The sequence below is a fragment of the Enhydra lutris genome, unplaced genomic scaffold (genome assembly GCF_002288905.1).
Source record: "Enhydra lutris kenyoni isolate GAN:26980312 unplaced genomic scaffold, ASM228890v2 scaffoldscaffold21, whole genome shotgun sequence".
Lineage (NCBI taxonomy): Eukaryota > Metazoa > Chordata > Mammalia > Carnivora > Mustelidae > Enhydra > Enhydra lutris.
The window spans coordinates 57,473,232-57,489,171 of record NW_019154105.1 but is presented as its reverse complement, the minus strand read 5'-3'; the positions used below and the strand labels follow the sequence as shown (position 1 = coordinate 57,489,171).

Below are 15,940 nucleotides of genomic sequence, written 5' to 3'. Positions count from 1 at the left end.
CTGAATAGGGTTTAGGAAAAGTATGTGGTATAGTTTCAATACTCAAGGCCCTCAACACTCTAAATATTACTTTATGGCTGATGATTTCTACAAACACTTGCTGTGGACTTTGTTGGTTGACATCTCAGAAGTCACGTCATCGTCTATTGAGATGCAGGAAAACTGTGTTTAGATAACATGGGTCCCACTTCCCACTTATCCATTTCCCCTATGTACCACTGGTCCAAAGATGGCTGTGGAATCCCGAATGCTGCAACTGGAGGGAAATCTGGTTGAGGAAGAGGAGCAATGTGACTGGTGTTAGCCCTCTTGCAATTATAAGGGAAATTTGCATTAGAATGATGCAGACATTGTAGAGAACAGCTGGGTGGAAAAAAAAAATCTCACCACTAGATCAAGCCTTTCCTGAAGCCAGTGTCAGTTATATAAGCAAACAATCCACTTAATTGAAAACCAGATAGAAATAGATTTTCTATATGTGTTGGGGAAATGACACATAATTACTCAAGAGATGTTTCAAAGAGAAGAGAGATGACTGGAGATATTTGATTGTAAAGGTCACAGAGCCAGCCCAAATCAGTAACCCACTGGTAAATGCAAACACACGAAGCTATGATGAGGGGACACAGAGGATAATTATCAAGAGCGATGCCAAAGATGTGGGAAGTGAAAGTTCAGCATTTTACAGGAGTGACAATTCTCCCAGTGAGGGGATGAGGAGCAACCAGGAACCCATCTCCTTTCATTGTCTGTTCCTGGTGGTTGGTTAAGTAATACTTCCTGCTAACCATAGGATGGGGCAGGGGGTGAAGGGCTCCTTGACAGTGTTGTCGAATCTCTGAAGCAGCTAACTTTGGAATTGTCATACCTCCAATATCTTGTCATGTATGATATATTTCCTGTTGTTTAAGCCACTTAAAGGGTCTTTGGCATTGATATCACATCAATGGCACCTCCAAAAGACCTCTAAGAATCGTCAACAAAATTCCCAAAGCGAATAAAAACAACTATAATCTGATTTAAATAAGTAGATATATACACAGAGCACATTAAGGGTAACTAAAAAAAATCAAATGACGACACACATTAGAAGATCAGGATGCTTATAGTCAAAAGGAGTTGCCTAGCGACTGAAGCAAGACTATGAAAGAATATAATCTATTTTCTCCTCCATCACCAGCAAAGTTACAGTATTCTACACTTAGAAAATGAAGATAAGGTCTGCAGGCCTTTATTCACTCAAGAAATGATAATTTTCTCTGAGCCAGATACTGTGTTGGGTGTCTCCAAACATAAGCTAGGGGAATTAAGAAATGAACAAATCAGCAGGTCGAGGAAGCATGTGCAGGACAGGGGTCTGAGAGAGAATTATGCCTGCAGAGACCTATGGTAGAATAAAGGCTGAGATTCATAGCTTGGAAAGGAAGGTTTGGGGGTTGGAGGGTTGACATGGGACGTGACTGGAAGCATAGGCAGGGGCCAGGTATGCAAGGAAGGAAGGAAGGGGACATGGGTGTTTATAATCACATCCCTTCTCTGGGCCTCAGTTTCCTTGCACTGGAAGGACGTGGCTTGTGACGAGGGAAGCAGGTGTCAGGGAGGCATCTAAGCGGCACACACAGCAGAGCACATGCCTTCAGTTGCAAGTAGACCAGTTGCAGGGTCAAGGAGAAGAGCAAGGAAAGACTAATCAGTTGGTTAAAATGAATCTCACCAACTCCTGGCCTGTTTTGCATGTCATCCTGTTTCCTGTTTCCATGTCTTTGAACTCTAAGGGGGCGGGGGAGGGGGTTGGTGAATGGCAGGGAGGAATGTCAAAAGGAATGAGCATAACTTTCCAACTTCAACACATGTCCTTCCTTTGTGGCCTGTCTTCTTGGGAATCCTGGCTCGTGGAAGAATTCACAGTGGAAGGATGACAAATGTAAGACACAGATGAACGGTCCTCTCTACCAAACACTTAGCACAGACATCTCCTCAACATTTGGAAGGGGCTCACAGTCTTATTTTTTCACTGCAATTGAACATGTAGTTTCTTAAAATCAGTACATCTGCTCCCTTAGATCACAGACTGTGGTATCTTAAGATATCTCTACAGATTCCTCTTTTCCCAAAGTTGTTCTTTCCAGGAAAAAGGAAAGCGTAACCAATAGACCCCCAAAGACCTAAACTTCTCGAGGCTACTCATCTTCTGTAGCAAGAGTCAATAAGCTTTTTCTGTAAGGGGACAGATGGTAAATACTTCAGGCTTTGTGGGCCGCAGGGTCCCTACTGCAAATACTGGGTTCTGCTGTGAGATGCCCCCTCACCGGAGGAACACAGCTGCCCTCCTTTTCTTTACAAAAACAGGTGGCAGGCTCCTAGCAAATGCTGCTGTTATTATTTTAAAGGATTTGGAGACCATTAGTACAACCTCTTTTACACAAACTTAAAAACAAAACAAAACAAACCATTGTGATGCTGTGTGTCTTTACCTGGCCTGTTGGCATGCCCACATCTGGGGAAAACAAGGGGAACGTGATCCTGGGAAGCAGGAGACTTCCAGTGGGAACCCACTCTCGCCCATTTCTGGAGTGATGCTTACCTTCCGCCATGGCCTTGATATCATCAAGCACGGGCGTGACTTTGGGTCTTAGCTGTTCGTGAATTCCACCTCCTAGCAATGACTTAATATCTAAATGCAAGGAAGCAGAAGGGGCTGTGAGAGCAGGCTCCAAGGATTTCCTCATCTCTTAACCCATGTTTTCCTTCCTCTGCAGGATGTCCCCCTTGGAAAGTCATGTGGGGTCTCTCTTGCCCTGAAAACACCCTTTTCATCCTCGACCCCATTTAGGTGTTGATTCTTCAGGGAGATTTCTCCACGCTATTCAAAGTTTCCACACCAGCAGTCAGTCCCCCAAGAAAAAAGCAATCAACACAGGCTGGGTATTTAATTCTACAGGTGACCCCTGCTGATTTTGCAGGGAGATGAGCCCATTCAGAGACAGCGAGAGTGGCGCCCCCCAGCGCCTTCCCCAGGAGTCACACACAGCATCTCAGGGTGGAGGGCATGAGCTCTTCGCTGGGTCCTGAGCGTCTGGGCTTGTCTCCAGCTACGGTGCGCAACCGTTCGCAGGATGTGTCCTGTGGTATCAGGAAAGCCTAAGACAGGTGACTTTGGGGTCTGGGAACGCTCCAGAGTGTTTCCACATAGATTGATAGGAATCGTTCTTTGCTTTATGCCATTTCCGGTTACAAGAGTATTCACAGGAACACTCAGTTCTTGGGTAGCAGGAAACCTTAGAAACTCAGGGTTTATAAAGTCCAGCCGTGTGTCTCTGATCTCTTCAGCGAGGCCAGGGTTTCCCAACAATGACATTTATGGATGTTTCGAGCTGGATTAATTCTTCATGGTGGGGGCTGTCCTATGTGTTGTAAGGTGTTTGGAAGCCTCGCTGGCCTCTATCCAAACATGCAGGCAGCACTGCCCCCACCCTCACCTGTTGGGACAACCACAATATCTCCAGATGTTGCCAGATGTTGCTTGGAAGGCAAAACAGCCCCTGGGGGAGAACCACTGAGGGAGGCTGTGTGGAACCTCCTCGGGGGCCTGCAGGGGCCAGCACTGACCGACCCCCGATTTCCGAAGCTCACTGGCTTCTCTGGGGAGCCCAGCTCCATCCGTGACCCTGAATCTGACAGAGACCCATTTCCCTCATCACCTGGGGAAGGCAGAACAAGCACAGGGCCACAGGAATGCAAAGGCATTCTTACCATAAAGGTTGGATTTTACTCATTGGGTAACAAACGGCAAATTGTCCATAACTCTAGGGAATTGTTCTACTTTGCCCCAACTTTGGTGCAGAAGTTGTAGAAATGGCATGTTGATCACTTAGCCCATGTTTCATGGGAAATGGCCAAAGTCTCTTCTAGCCAAAACCAACCAACCAACCAATAAACCAACAAACCGACAAATGAAGTTGGGGCAACTTTAAGTTTTACTCACTATCCAGATCCGAGAATGCCTTTTTCTTTGTTGTTGCATACTGGCTCAGCACATAGTTGATTTGCTAAAAAAAAAAAAAAAAAAAAAAAAAAAAAGGCATGAAACTCTTTTAAAGTCCAAAGCCACAATAAAGAGATCTAACAAAAACCATCTTGAATCAGAACATTTTAAAAAGAAAGCAGGTTCCTAGAGATATTTGTATTTTCTGATACCCAGGCTTCTTTTTTTTTTTTTTTTGCATAAGCCTTTTATTATTCTTATTCTTTTTTTTTTTTAAATAAACATATAATGTATTTTTATCCCCAGGCTGATACCCACACTTCTTAATACACCAAAACTTCTTGGCTTGGGAAATAGGACTTCTAATTTCTCCTGATTCTGTGCAATGGCCCTGTGGAGAGTCGGGGCGGGGCCGGCGTGGCTGCGGACAAACAGGCCACTCCCCTGACATGGCCTCTCATCTTTTCCCACCCAAGTACTAACCAGGCCCAACCCTGCTTAGCTTCTGAAATCAGAGGAGATCAGGCACATTCAGGGTGGTCTGGCCGCAGGCTGTGTCCTCTCATCTTCTAAGTGGCCAGCCTGAGTGTTTTCACACCATGCTCTCAGTAGCAAGAGAGCAAGAATGGATACTGTGAGGTCTCTGGAAGCCTGAGGTCAGAGCTAGCTCAAGGTCACACCCACTGCATTCTTTTTATCAAAGCAAATCACAGGCACGGACCAGATTCAAGGGGTTGGAAAGAGATTCACCTCTTCAAGCAAGGGACTAAAAAGAACTCAAGGCCATTTGTAATCTACTGCATTAAGACCAACCATTTTACTCAGTAGTCACTACTGAGCTGGCCTCCGAAGGTGCTGCTTACCCTCCAGTTTTCTGGGCCCTAGCGGACCTGCTTCTTCCCCACACCCTCTGTGACACTGGGTGTTACCGTTGGCTGAATAACCATTGCCAATCCCCTCAGTGAAAATGTACATTAGTATTTAAATTTTCATTTTTCCAACTACTTGAGTAAGGTTAAATAGTTATTATGTTTGGGCCAATTATATGTCCTCATTAAATTTACTCATATTGCCCATTTTTTATACATTTATTAGACCTCTTCATTTATTTTGAGCTAGATAAGTTTCTCCCAAAGTTATGACAATTTACAATCCTTCCAAGATTCTGAAAGCAATCCCAAAGTTCACCAGCCATGACTGCTATATATTTAATGTTGCCACCTTTTTAGGAAAAAAGTTTTTCTTTGAAGTCTTTAGAATGGTGGCTAAAAAAATAGGAAATTTTATTCACAGATGGGGAAAAAGAAACATTTCCCTCTTATAAAGCTATGAATAAAATTAGCTTCTCTAACCTCAATATTTAAAAAAAAAAATGCTTGCAGTTTTTGCTCTTTTAGTTCCAAACCCGGTTTTAAAAACTGGTACAATACCTAATATTTTAGTATTGTTTAGAATATAACAAACCTAGAAGAGTACATCTCTGTGTGGAAAGGCCCATGGATTCTGGTGGAATCTGATTAGGGAATTGAACAGGAAGGCATCTTTCTCCTCATACTGGTACCTATGAGCTCAGCATCAATTATTTGGGCTGGTTTCTACTTAGATATTTTTAAAAACAATATTTTCTACAGGCAAGACATCACATGCTTCTGGGATATGGAAAAATGTGCCATCCAGCCATACTGCTCCTCTTCTCCCAAAAACAACTTCTGTGTTTTGTGTGCGTGTATGTGGGCACGAGTGTGTGTATCCCCTTCCCAAGGATTTCTACACATTTATGCAAATATGAGCAAATGGGTGTTTATAAAGCAGGAAACTCTTGAAACTCTTGTCTCATGACAAGAGTAACTTCATGCAAACCGTGCATAGTTAACTATATTGCCAAGAAGAAAGGACAATGGCACCTAAAGATTTTTCTTTAAAAAAAAAATCACGAGACCCATAAAGTAGTTGAACAGTTATGTAATAAATACTATAATTTTATGTTATACCTTAAAATAAAGTAAAATAAAGTAATAAAATAATGACACCTGTTCTGAAAGGACATGTTTGTCATTTTCTAAAATTTTTTAAAATGTCATTTTGAAAATCACTCACTGGGCCTTTATTGCTTCATCTACAAAATTAAAATGTAGCACCTGTCTGCACTGATTTACTGGGCTTCTAGAAGTCCAAATGAGATGCCAAATATATACAGGGACTCAGAAAGTCCCCAAACACCAGGTGTCATTGTGTTTTTTACCGCTGGCGTTCCATTCAGGAAGGTTCTCAAGTCTTTCAAGTTGCTGTCTGCCAACTTCCGAGTCTTTTCAATCTGGGTCCTCAGGTGGTGGTTCGCCACAAAGCCATAGATGATACCCACACTGCCAGAAATGGAAAAGAGAAGGAAGGACATACATGACATGTGGTCTTCTGGCCAGGCACAGAGAAGCTCTGCAGATACAAGGGGAGCTGGGTCCCACGTGGTACCCCCAGGACGGCCGGACCTTCCCCCACACCTGGCCCCCTCCCACGGCTGCAGCCTTTCTGCCAAGATCCCATAACCCAACATGTGGACCACAACATGGGACTCAGTCCTCTCACAAGGGACACACAGCCATTTAATATATATTGTTCTGTGGAATATGAATCTTACAAATGGAGCAATGTTCCCACTAAACGGTGGAGGGAACAAAAGGAGCAAGGCTCATAAGGCTGTGTATGCAACAGGGCATCATTCCTGCACACTTGGGAATGCGGGTGCACCCATCTTGCTCAGCACGCACACAAACACAGCCTGCGTGCATACCTCTGCTCCCTTCAAAGAAGAGTATCAGGAAAAATACCAAAATGATGAGGATGGTTTGGGCTTCCGAACATTTTTTGCTCCCTCTAATTGTCCTTATTACTTTTTTATTGTCCAGGTGAGTTACTTTGTGTTAAACTGACAAATGAGACACTGCAAACAGTAGCACACACACTGTATCAATCTATTTTGTATAATGTACAAAATCAAGAAACCAATGGTGCTAAAAGTCAGTGTTTGTACTTGAGGAGGAGTGGCTAATGACATCATCGGTGTGCTCACATTATTCAAATTGACGCCTACGTACTTATGATATGGAAACTCTTCACTACATAAAATATATTTCAATAAAGATTTTCAAAAACACTGTGAAAGGCATCTTGTATGACAAGTTATTCTATGTGAAAAATAAAAACACAGTTTCCAAACCATCTAAAATGTCTGCATTTGATCATTTTAAGGGCTCTCTTACTGTTAACTAGTTACTCAATTAATTTGACCAGTTGGTTTGTTTTTGTGTTAAAGCCTTCCAATGTTAAAATGTTACGTTGAAAATTGCTAATTACCAAGGCCCTTCTGGATTTAGCCACTAGATGGCAGCAAGGAATCACCTAAACTTCTGACAACAGTATTTAACCTACAGAAATTAATGACAAAATTGTTTGTTTGTAACCATCCAATGGAAAGTGTGAATAGGTTCTAGAACAAAGTTTTGCAATTTAGACAAACTTACTCCCAGGCAACTCCTCAGTCGGGAAATGGGGATAGTCATTTGCCCTATTTCCAGTCATGGTTCATTCCAAGCTGCATTGGTTCATTGCTGGTCTCAAAACCTATTTTCCCATTGCAGTATTACATGGGTACATTAGGTTTTTCAAACTAATCCAAAAAAAGTCTGTAACACACACTCTTGAACAACAGTTCTTATGGTTAACAAGTTGCCATGGAATGGAATGTGACTTAAGGTAGGAGCATAAGACGTGGGTTCTAACCCCACTGTTGCCCCTGACTCACAAGGTGGGAGCTTGAGAAAGTCATTTTCCTTCTGTGAGCTTTGGCTGGTATTGCACAACTGAAAATTAAATTGGATAAGTACTTCTCGAACTGTAAAGGAGAGGGGTTACTGGATGTCCACAAGGTCTCCAAGAACTTTTTTACTTTATTTTTAAAGATTTTATTTATTTATTTGGGAGAGACAGAGAACATGAGAGGGAGAGAGAGCAAAAGCAGGAGAGATGGGTAGAGGGAGAAGCAGACTCCCCACTGAGTAGGGAATCCAATGCAGGACGTGATCCCAGGACCTGAGCTGGAGGCAGATGCTTAACCCACTGAGCCACACAGGAGCCCCTCGAAGACCATTTGTTGAAATTTGGGTTCATGTTGATAATAATTTTTTTTAAAAAAAGGACATTAACAATAATCTGTGCCATTTGGAACTACCGCCTTACAATCCATCTTTGCCATTCTTAAGTCTGCTTTGGTATTTACCAGACAGTCAATATACCATAAAAATAATAGTTACTAAATGATGGGCTCATGAAGAATAAGGTCAAATGACTTTGGAGTAGTGTGAACAGAAGAGAAAAAGTTGGCTTGCAGCAATGCACCTGGAGCTTTATTTGCATTGCCCAATTTCAAACATTCCACCTCATGATTAGTCAGGGCCACCACCTGAAGACACCTGCCCACCACAGCATCTCAAGCAGGGGGATCCCTTCCATTCTCTCTCCAGCAAGCCCATATTATCATTCATCATGCTCCAGATCCATTTTGTCACAGAAGAAGTCAAAATGAACTTGGAAAACAAACAACAGGTCTAAGTTTACTTGGCTTTCACTGAAGGGGAGAAGAACCTCCTTGCCTTGAACTCTCAGAGGACTCTCCCTGAAATTCTGGTGGGCTACTCGAGGTAGCTCTATTTCTACCTATGCTTGATTTCCCTAGAAAGAGGGGGAAACTGCTTCTTTGTCAACTTTGGGTAAATGATGGGTCTCTTGTCCATGGTGGGTGCTCAATAAAAGTGAGTTTATGGACTAGGCTTTGTTTCATTTGATCCATTTAGAAGATTAGCCATATGTTTGAAGTGTCTAGTTCATAACGGTCTTTGTTCCTTTACTGAATAAATGCCTTTACTCAAAAGATCATCAATCACTAAAATGAATTGCAATACAACTTTGTAATAAAAACTGAATTCCAGTGCAATGTATTTAAAAAGATCTACATTTCTGCCAATCAGTTATGGATCCAATTAAAATGAAAGCATTGGTCTTTTAAAAAAAAAAAAAAAAACACACTGCCCTAAACAGAATTCTGGAATAAAGCTCAAAAACTTTCAAAGCTAATTTTCAGACCTGTAATATATTGTAAGTCTTTTACTTAAATTAAGGATGGCTAATTCAAACACCTACATGGGCAGGCAGAAACCACAAAGGGCAAGCATATGGTATGAACCTCTGGGAGCTGAAGGTCACAGGTGGGAGTCGGGGCAGATGCTCTGTCCCACCATGATGCGAGACCAGTATTGCCAGATCTTCCAATTATTCACAAAAATCTGGAAATCTGGATTTTTTTAAAATAAAGTGCATATTTTCTTCTTCTTCTTCCTCTTCTTCTTCTTCTTCTTCTTCTTTTAAGATTTTATTTATTTATTTGACAGACAGAGATCACAAGCAGGCAGAGAGGCAGGCAGAGAGCTCCGCTGAGCAGAGACCCTGATGCAGGCTCGATCCCAGGACCTTGGGATCATGACCTGAGCCGAAGGCAGAGGCTTTAACCCACTGAGCCACCCAGGCTCCCCTGGAATTCTGGATTTTTATGTAAAATTTTCCCTTTTTAAATATTGTCAACTAATAAAAAAAAAACTAAATACTACGCAAACTCCATTTGTGATCTCTAATTTAAAAATTTAAAAATCTTATTTGTTTATTTAAGGTTTATTTATTTTAGAGAGAGAGAGAGAGAGAGAGAGAGAGCATGTGCGAAGGTTGGGGGAGGGGCAGAGGGAGAGGGAAAGAATCCCAAGCTGACTTCCCCCTGAGATCATGACCTAAGCTGAAATCAAGAGTTAGATGCTTAACTGACTTGAGCCACTCAGGTGCCCTTTAAAACTCCTATTTAAACACAAATAGAGAATAAAGAAGTTACACTTTTGTTGACCTTGGTTTACATTACTCAATACAGTTTTGAAGCAAAAAAAAAAAAAATCATATGAATTAGTTTTTTTTTTAAACAACCATCAGTCAACTATTAGAATAAGAGAGTACTGAAGGAAATTTGCCTCACACAAAAAGGGAATAACATTTCAAGGACTATTAGCAATCTGGCATTTGATGTGTGTTTTTATTCAGTACAACAAAATCTCTTGAAACTTTTAGCCAAAGACAGGAATTTTAATTTTTATGGCGTATTAGTTTTACATCTTCTATATTTTATTATGGAGAGACCAATTTTCTCTCATATATACTTAAAAGTAAATATATATATATATATATATTTATATTTATATATACATATATACTTAAAAGTAAATATGTAAAGCTTTTGAAAATCTAAGGATAAACCTTTAAAATTTATAGCAATTTTTTCCCTACCAATTTCCACTGACTTAATGAAATTAGCCAATAAAAGCCAAATAAATGCTTTGTCTGTAACTGACCTCTTATTTTTTAAAGATAATTTTTTAATCTCAATATTAAATAACTATCCCCCTCTCATTCACATTAAGAAAGTCTCACGATTTTCAGGCATGCTAGCTCAGTTTCTATTCTAGAACCTTGTGGTCTCAAAGCCAGGAATTGACTATCACAATCCTAATACAAAAAATGAATTTTGAAAATAGTCATCTATATGGGATTCAATTTTCACCATGGCAATTGGCAAAAGCTGACTTACTGTACTCAGAAACTTAGAAATACACTGGAAAAATAAAGGTATGGCTGTTTGATCCTGTTTTGTTGTTGTCCATCACCTTTCTGGAATTCTGAAAAACGCAGTGATGACAAAGCACAAAGGAAAGAAAGGAGAGGAAACTTGGCTTTTTCTGGAGTCAGACACATCTGCTGGAACAGTCTACAGCAAGAAGTGGAAATTCGATCTTCTGCTGATGGTCAAACAGACTTACATAAACATATGTCAACGTCTGTGAATTCGAACATTCCACAGTTGCCTTTGGAAAAGCTCAGAAAGGAACATGACCACATATATTCCATGTATATGAGGGGACCTTTCTCCTTAACACCTATGCCTTTCCCAATCAAAAACAAACAAACATACATTTAATTCGTTTCAAATTAAAAGAAGGATGGATGGAAAATAAGAGTACTCAAGATGAATTTAACAACCAACTTCAGGATTAATTATAATGTAGCATAAAGCTGCAAAATGAAATTGAGCCTGATAAAAGGCAAGTAGACTGCTCTAGGTTTATCAAAGTGTTTTAAAAAAAGATTTTATCCAAAGATTTTTCATCAATTGTATCCAATCTCTGCTGAGGTCAGTTGAAGACAGAGGCTATACCTCTTTTTCTTTCTCTGTCTGCCTTCTAGCTTTGTTGACATTCTTTTGCTTCTTATCTTTAAAAAATTTTTTTTAAATTAACATATAATGTATTATTTCCCCAGGGGTACAGTTCTGTGAATCATCAGGCTTACACATTTCACAGCACTCACTATAGCACATACCCTCCCCAATGTCCATAACTCAGCCACCCTCGTTTTTGTTTTTATGTTTGTTTGTTTATTTGTTTTTAAGAGAGAGAGCAAGAGAGAGCAGGCCCTTGAGTGAGCAGGAGCAAGGGGGATGGGCAGGGGGAAGAGAGACAGAATCTTCCGTAGACTTCACACCCAGCACAGAGCCTGACGCAGGGTGCTGCTCGACCTCTTGAGATCATGACCTGAGCAGAAATCAAGAGTCTGATGCTCAGCTGCTTAGCTGACTAAGGCACCCAGGTGTCCCCCTTCCCTCTTATTTTATCTAATATGACTTTGTGGACATACTTTCTTCTCTCTTCTATCTAATCGTCACATAGAAATCTTTGCTTTCCCCAGGACTGTAATCTTTTTGCCTAGTTTTTTGTTGCAGTTATTTTTTGTTTTTTTTTTTTGGGTTTTTTTTTTTTTTTTTTAAAGATTTTATCTATTTGAGAGAGAGAGGGTGAGCATGAGTGCGCTGGGGCAGAGGGAGAGGGAAGACATCCTGCTGAGCTTGGAGCCCAATGCTGGACTCTATCCCAGGACCGCTGAGATCATGACCTGAGCCGAAGGCAGACGCTTGACTGACTGAGCCCCTCTGGTGCCCCTCTTTTTGGCTAGTTTTGATTAGCCTGCAAATTCAATTCATCATGTCGAAAATACTTGCAAACCAAGAGAGGTTTCAAAAGAAAGACATCATAATAGCTATTCCAAATTTACAAATGCAAGCCAAGAAGTTTAAACTTCTAGTGTGAGTTTAAGATAAACTAAACAATGTCAAATACTACTCTTATTTAAAGCTATTTATGATTCATATAGGAATTCAATATATTATTGTAAAATTTGTTTTAAATTGTCACTTAGCCTCAAATAGGTGACATTGAAATTTGAAGATGTGGTTTTTAAATTAATAAATTTTACTTGGGTGGGGAAACATTTTTTAATATAATTTTAAGATTTTTATTTATTTATTTGTTTGACAAACAGAGAGACAGAGAGAGAAAGTAAGCACAAGCAGGGGGAGCAGCAGGCAGTGGGAGAGGGAGAAGCAGGCCTCCTGCTGAGCAGGGAGCCTGATGAGGGGCTTGATCCCAGGCCTCTGAGCTCAAGACTTGAGCTGAAGGCCAATGCTTAACCAACTGAACCATCCAGGTGGCCTGACCTGGGGAAATATACCCAAACTGAATGTAGAGAAGGCTATAGAGAATCACAGCCTGTCTTTTTTTAAAGAATTTTCTAAACTGAAATATCCCTGGGAGGAAAAAAAAAAAAAAAAAAAGAACTTAACTAAATTTATTTGATGGATCTGAGTTCTAAAGAATAAAAAAAAAAAAGTAGCATTCATTTTACATATAAATGAAAGCCAAGTTTATTTCTGACTTTGTAGCTTTATTGTTCACATATTTTGGTACTTTAAAAACTTTTTTAAAAGGTTCTATTTATTTATTTGAGAGAGAGAGAGCATGAGCGAGAGGAGGGGTAAAGAGAGAGGGAGAAGCAGATGCCCCATTAAGCAGGGAGCCCTGCACCGAGCCCACCCAGGCTCAATCCCAGGACCCTGAGATGACCTGAGCTAAAGTCAAATGGTTAACCAACTGAGCCACCCGGGCATCCCAGTGGCATTTTAAGCATAATGTAAATAATTCAAACAGTTCAGGGTGAACTATAACACACATGGCACATAGTTAGGCAAAATGTAAGTATTTTCAGTTCCAATTTAAAAATAGGAACCCCCCAAAATAGGAACCCAATATACAATATATGCTTGATCTAAAAAAAAAAATGGAAAGTCTATTATTACATATGTAAACATATACTTGGGTAAATATGTAACTACATACAACAAAGAATTTTCCTGAAATTATAGCAAATGTATTTATATCAAGCAAAAACTACTAACTTACTGAATAAGTAATCACATTAACAAAAAGCCCTAAGGGCAAGTATTTTCAGATGACATTTTGTCGCCTGAGCCTCATCTTTGCTGTCCAGATTGTGTCTCTAGAGAGGGAGAGGCATGGCACTCCAAGTCCCTGGATGAATGAAAGATGGAAGTTTTAGGTTTAAAAGAAATGCGCAGACATCTCTGCTGGGTCTGACAGGTCTTTGGACTGCAACTGACACTTTTCAGGTAGGTGGGGAGGAGGTAACCACTCCCACAGCTGGAGTGGGATCTGGGCATTCCTGAAAGTCTTTCAAACACAAAGCAGAGAGACAGGGACGTCTGAAATTACTATTGACATGATCTCAAGCTGCTTTTCAGAATTTAATGGGCAGGAACAGATTCAAATTATTCACAAAGAAAGAGTTGGAGAGACAGAGAAGAGAAAAGAGAAAAACCCTCCCTGATGGTCAAACAAGGGTGCATGAAATTAGCAACCCATGCACGTGGGTCCAGTTTGCACCTAGACTGTTAAGTTCTATTATTTAACTATTTCCAGAAGAAGCATGTCTTTAAAAAGAAAGAAAGAAAGAAAGAAAGAAAGAAAGAAAGAAATAAAGAAAGAAAGAAAGAAAGAAAAGAAAGAGAAAGAAAGAAAGAAAGAAAGATTGTCTTGGAATCAGTGGTAATGCACAGGCTTTTGCTTTTTGGGGAGATTTTTTTTGGTTGGTTAAGTTTGATTTTTGATGCACTGAATTCAGTAGGTAATATCTGAGCATGGTAGATAATTCCAAAGAGACAAAATGTCTATCTGCAGTGAGAAGTGATTTCCTTTCTACCCTCCACAACCAACAAATTGCCTTCCCAGAGCCCACCACTGCTGCCTACTACTTATGCTCTAGGCAAATATAACCAAGTGTCTGGGTCCCTCTCCTTTTTTGTTTTGGTCTTAGGGGCCATGTTCCATACACAGTCTGCGAGCTGCTTCTCTCCATTCATCTCTCCTGGGGACTGATTCATATCAGCACGTCTGGAGTGCTTCCCATCCCTTCCAATAGGTATAGCCCATTCTGATGAATGATCACCCCACAGCATGCGTCCTACCAGGACCCTGCTAATGACCACGCTTGCAGAACTTTTCTTCTTGGATTTCCAGCTAAAACTTTAGCTGGTAGGCCAACTGAAATCGTTCTGCTTAATTTTGTTCAATTTCTGTTTAATTCTGAATTCTGCTTAAATTCCCTTATATCAGTTATTTAGCAAAACCCGAAAAATCTTACAGCTACGGAGCAAAAGCAGTGCTTGGAGAAAACAGCAATGAGGAGGCGGACTTCTGGTCCTCCTGTCTCTGCGTCTCCTTGGGACCTAGCATTATTCACATCGTGGGCACTTTTATTGCTGTCGCTAAATGTCAGGACATTCATGGGCTGAATGAATGAGAAGATGTGGAAGCACATCTCCTGTGACCAAATATCACAACCAGGGGGCCAGGAACGTGAAACTCGCTCAGCCGAGGATCCTGATTTGCACTTGGTGAAATGTTACTGTCTTTTTCCTTCCCTCCCCTCCCCTCCCCCCTCCCCTCCCCTCCCCTCCCCTCCCCTCCCCTCTCCTCTCTTCCCCTCCCCTCCCCTTCCCTTCCTTTCCTTCCCTTCCCCCTCTTCTCCTTTGCTTTCTTCTTTTTTTTTTTTTTTTAATTTATTTATTTGTCTCAGATTGAGAGAGTGAGGTGGAGGGGGAGAGGAAGAGAGGGTCCTAAGCAGGCACTGTCCTGAGTGTGGAGCCTGACGCAGGGCTCAATCTCACCACCGACCCTGAGATCATGACCTGAGCAGGACATGGGGAGATGGAGAGGAGAAGGGAGTTGAGGGAAATTGGAAGGGGAGGTGAACCATGAGAGACTATGGACTCTGAAAAACAACCTGAGGGTTTTGAAGGGGCGGGGTGGGTGGGGGGGGGAGGTTGGGGGAGCCAGGTGGTGTGTATTAAGGAGGGCACATATTGCATGGAGCACTGGGTGTGGTGCAAAAACAATGAATACTGTTACACTGAAAAGAAATAATAAAAAAAAAGTTGTATGTTATATTGCAATAAATAGTAAAATTAAAAAAAAAAAAGAAAGAAACCTATAGTCGGACTCTTAACCGACTGTGCCACACGGGCGCCCCCAGAAGGCTGGTGTCTTAAAAGCAGTGTACTTCTGATCTGTCAGCCAATTGGAAAACTTGTGGCCGCAGAAGGACCTGCAGAAGAAACATTCTAAATCATGAAGCGTGTTCTATGCTTCGGGAGAGGGCAGCAGCTTAACTGCAAATTCAAGAAAACTGGGTTTTATTATTAGAAAGTTAATTCTATTCTGCAACATTCACACATTCCCCAGTTGGGGGACTGTACCTATCCTTCAAGATCCCTTTGAATGTACAAACCAGCTAGAAAATGCTCTGCCTTCTGCAGGCCGCCTGTCTCCCAACAGCTATTTCAGGCAGGAGCTGCTGCTCTGGGAGGGAAATACTTCTTGCAGGCCAAGATTCATCAGCTTGTTTTCGGGAGGAAAAAATACCAAAGGGTTGGCTTAGCATGTAAATGAAGGCAGCCTGATT

The 15,940-nt window shown here is 41.1% G+C and overlaps 1 protein-coding gene across 3 annotated transcripts in view; it reads right to left on the bottom strand.

Moving 5' to 3' along the window:
* LOC111149017 (prominin 1) overlaps positions 1-15,940 on the bottom strand; it is a 105,166-nt gene that overhangs the window by 40,543 nt on the left and 48,683 nt on the right. For all 3 annotated transcript variants that reach the window (XM_022505897.1, XM_022505896.1, XM_022505895.1), the window contains 3 exons: positions 6,228-6,348; positions 3,986-4,049; positions 2,585-2,674 (listed from right to left, as the gene is read on the bottom strand). In XM_022505897.1, the coding sequence (XP_022361605.1) occupies positions 2,585-2,674; positions 3,986-4,049; positions 6,228-6,348 (275 nt within the window). The remainder of the gene's footprint in view (positions 1-2,584; positions 2,675-3,985; positions 4,050-6,227; positions 6,349-15,940) is intronic.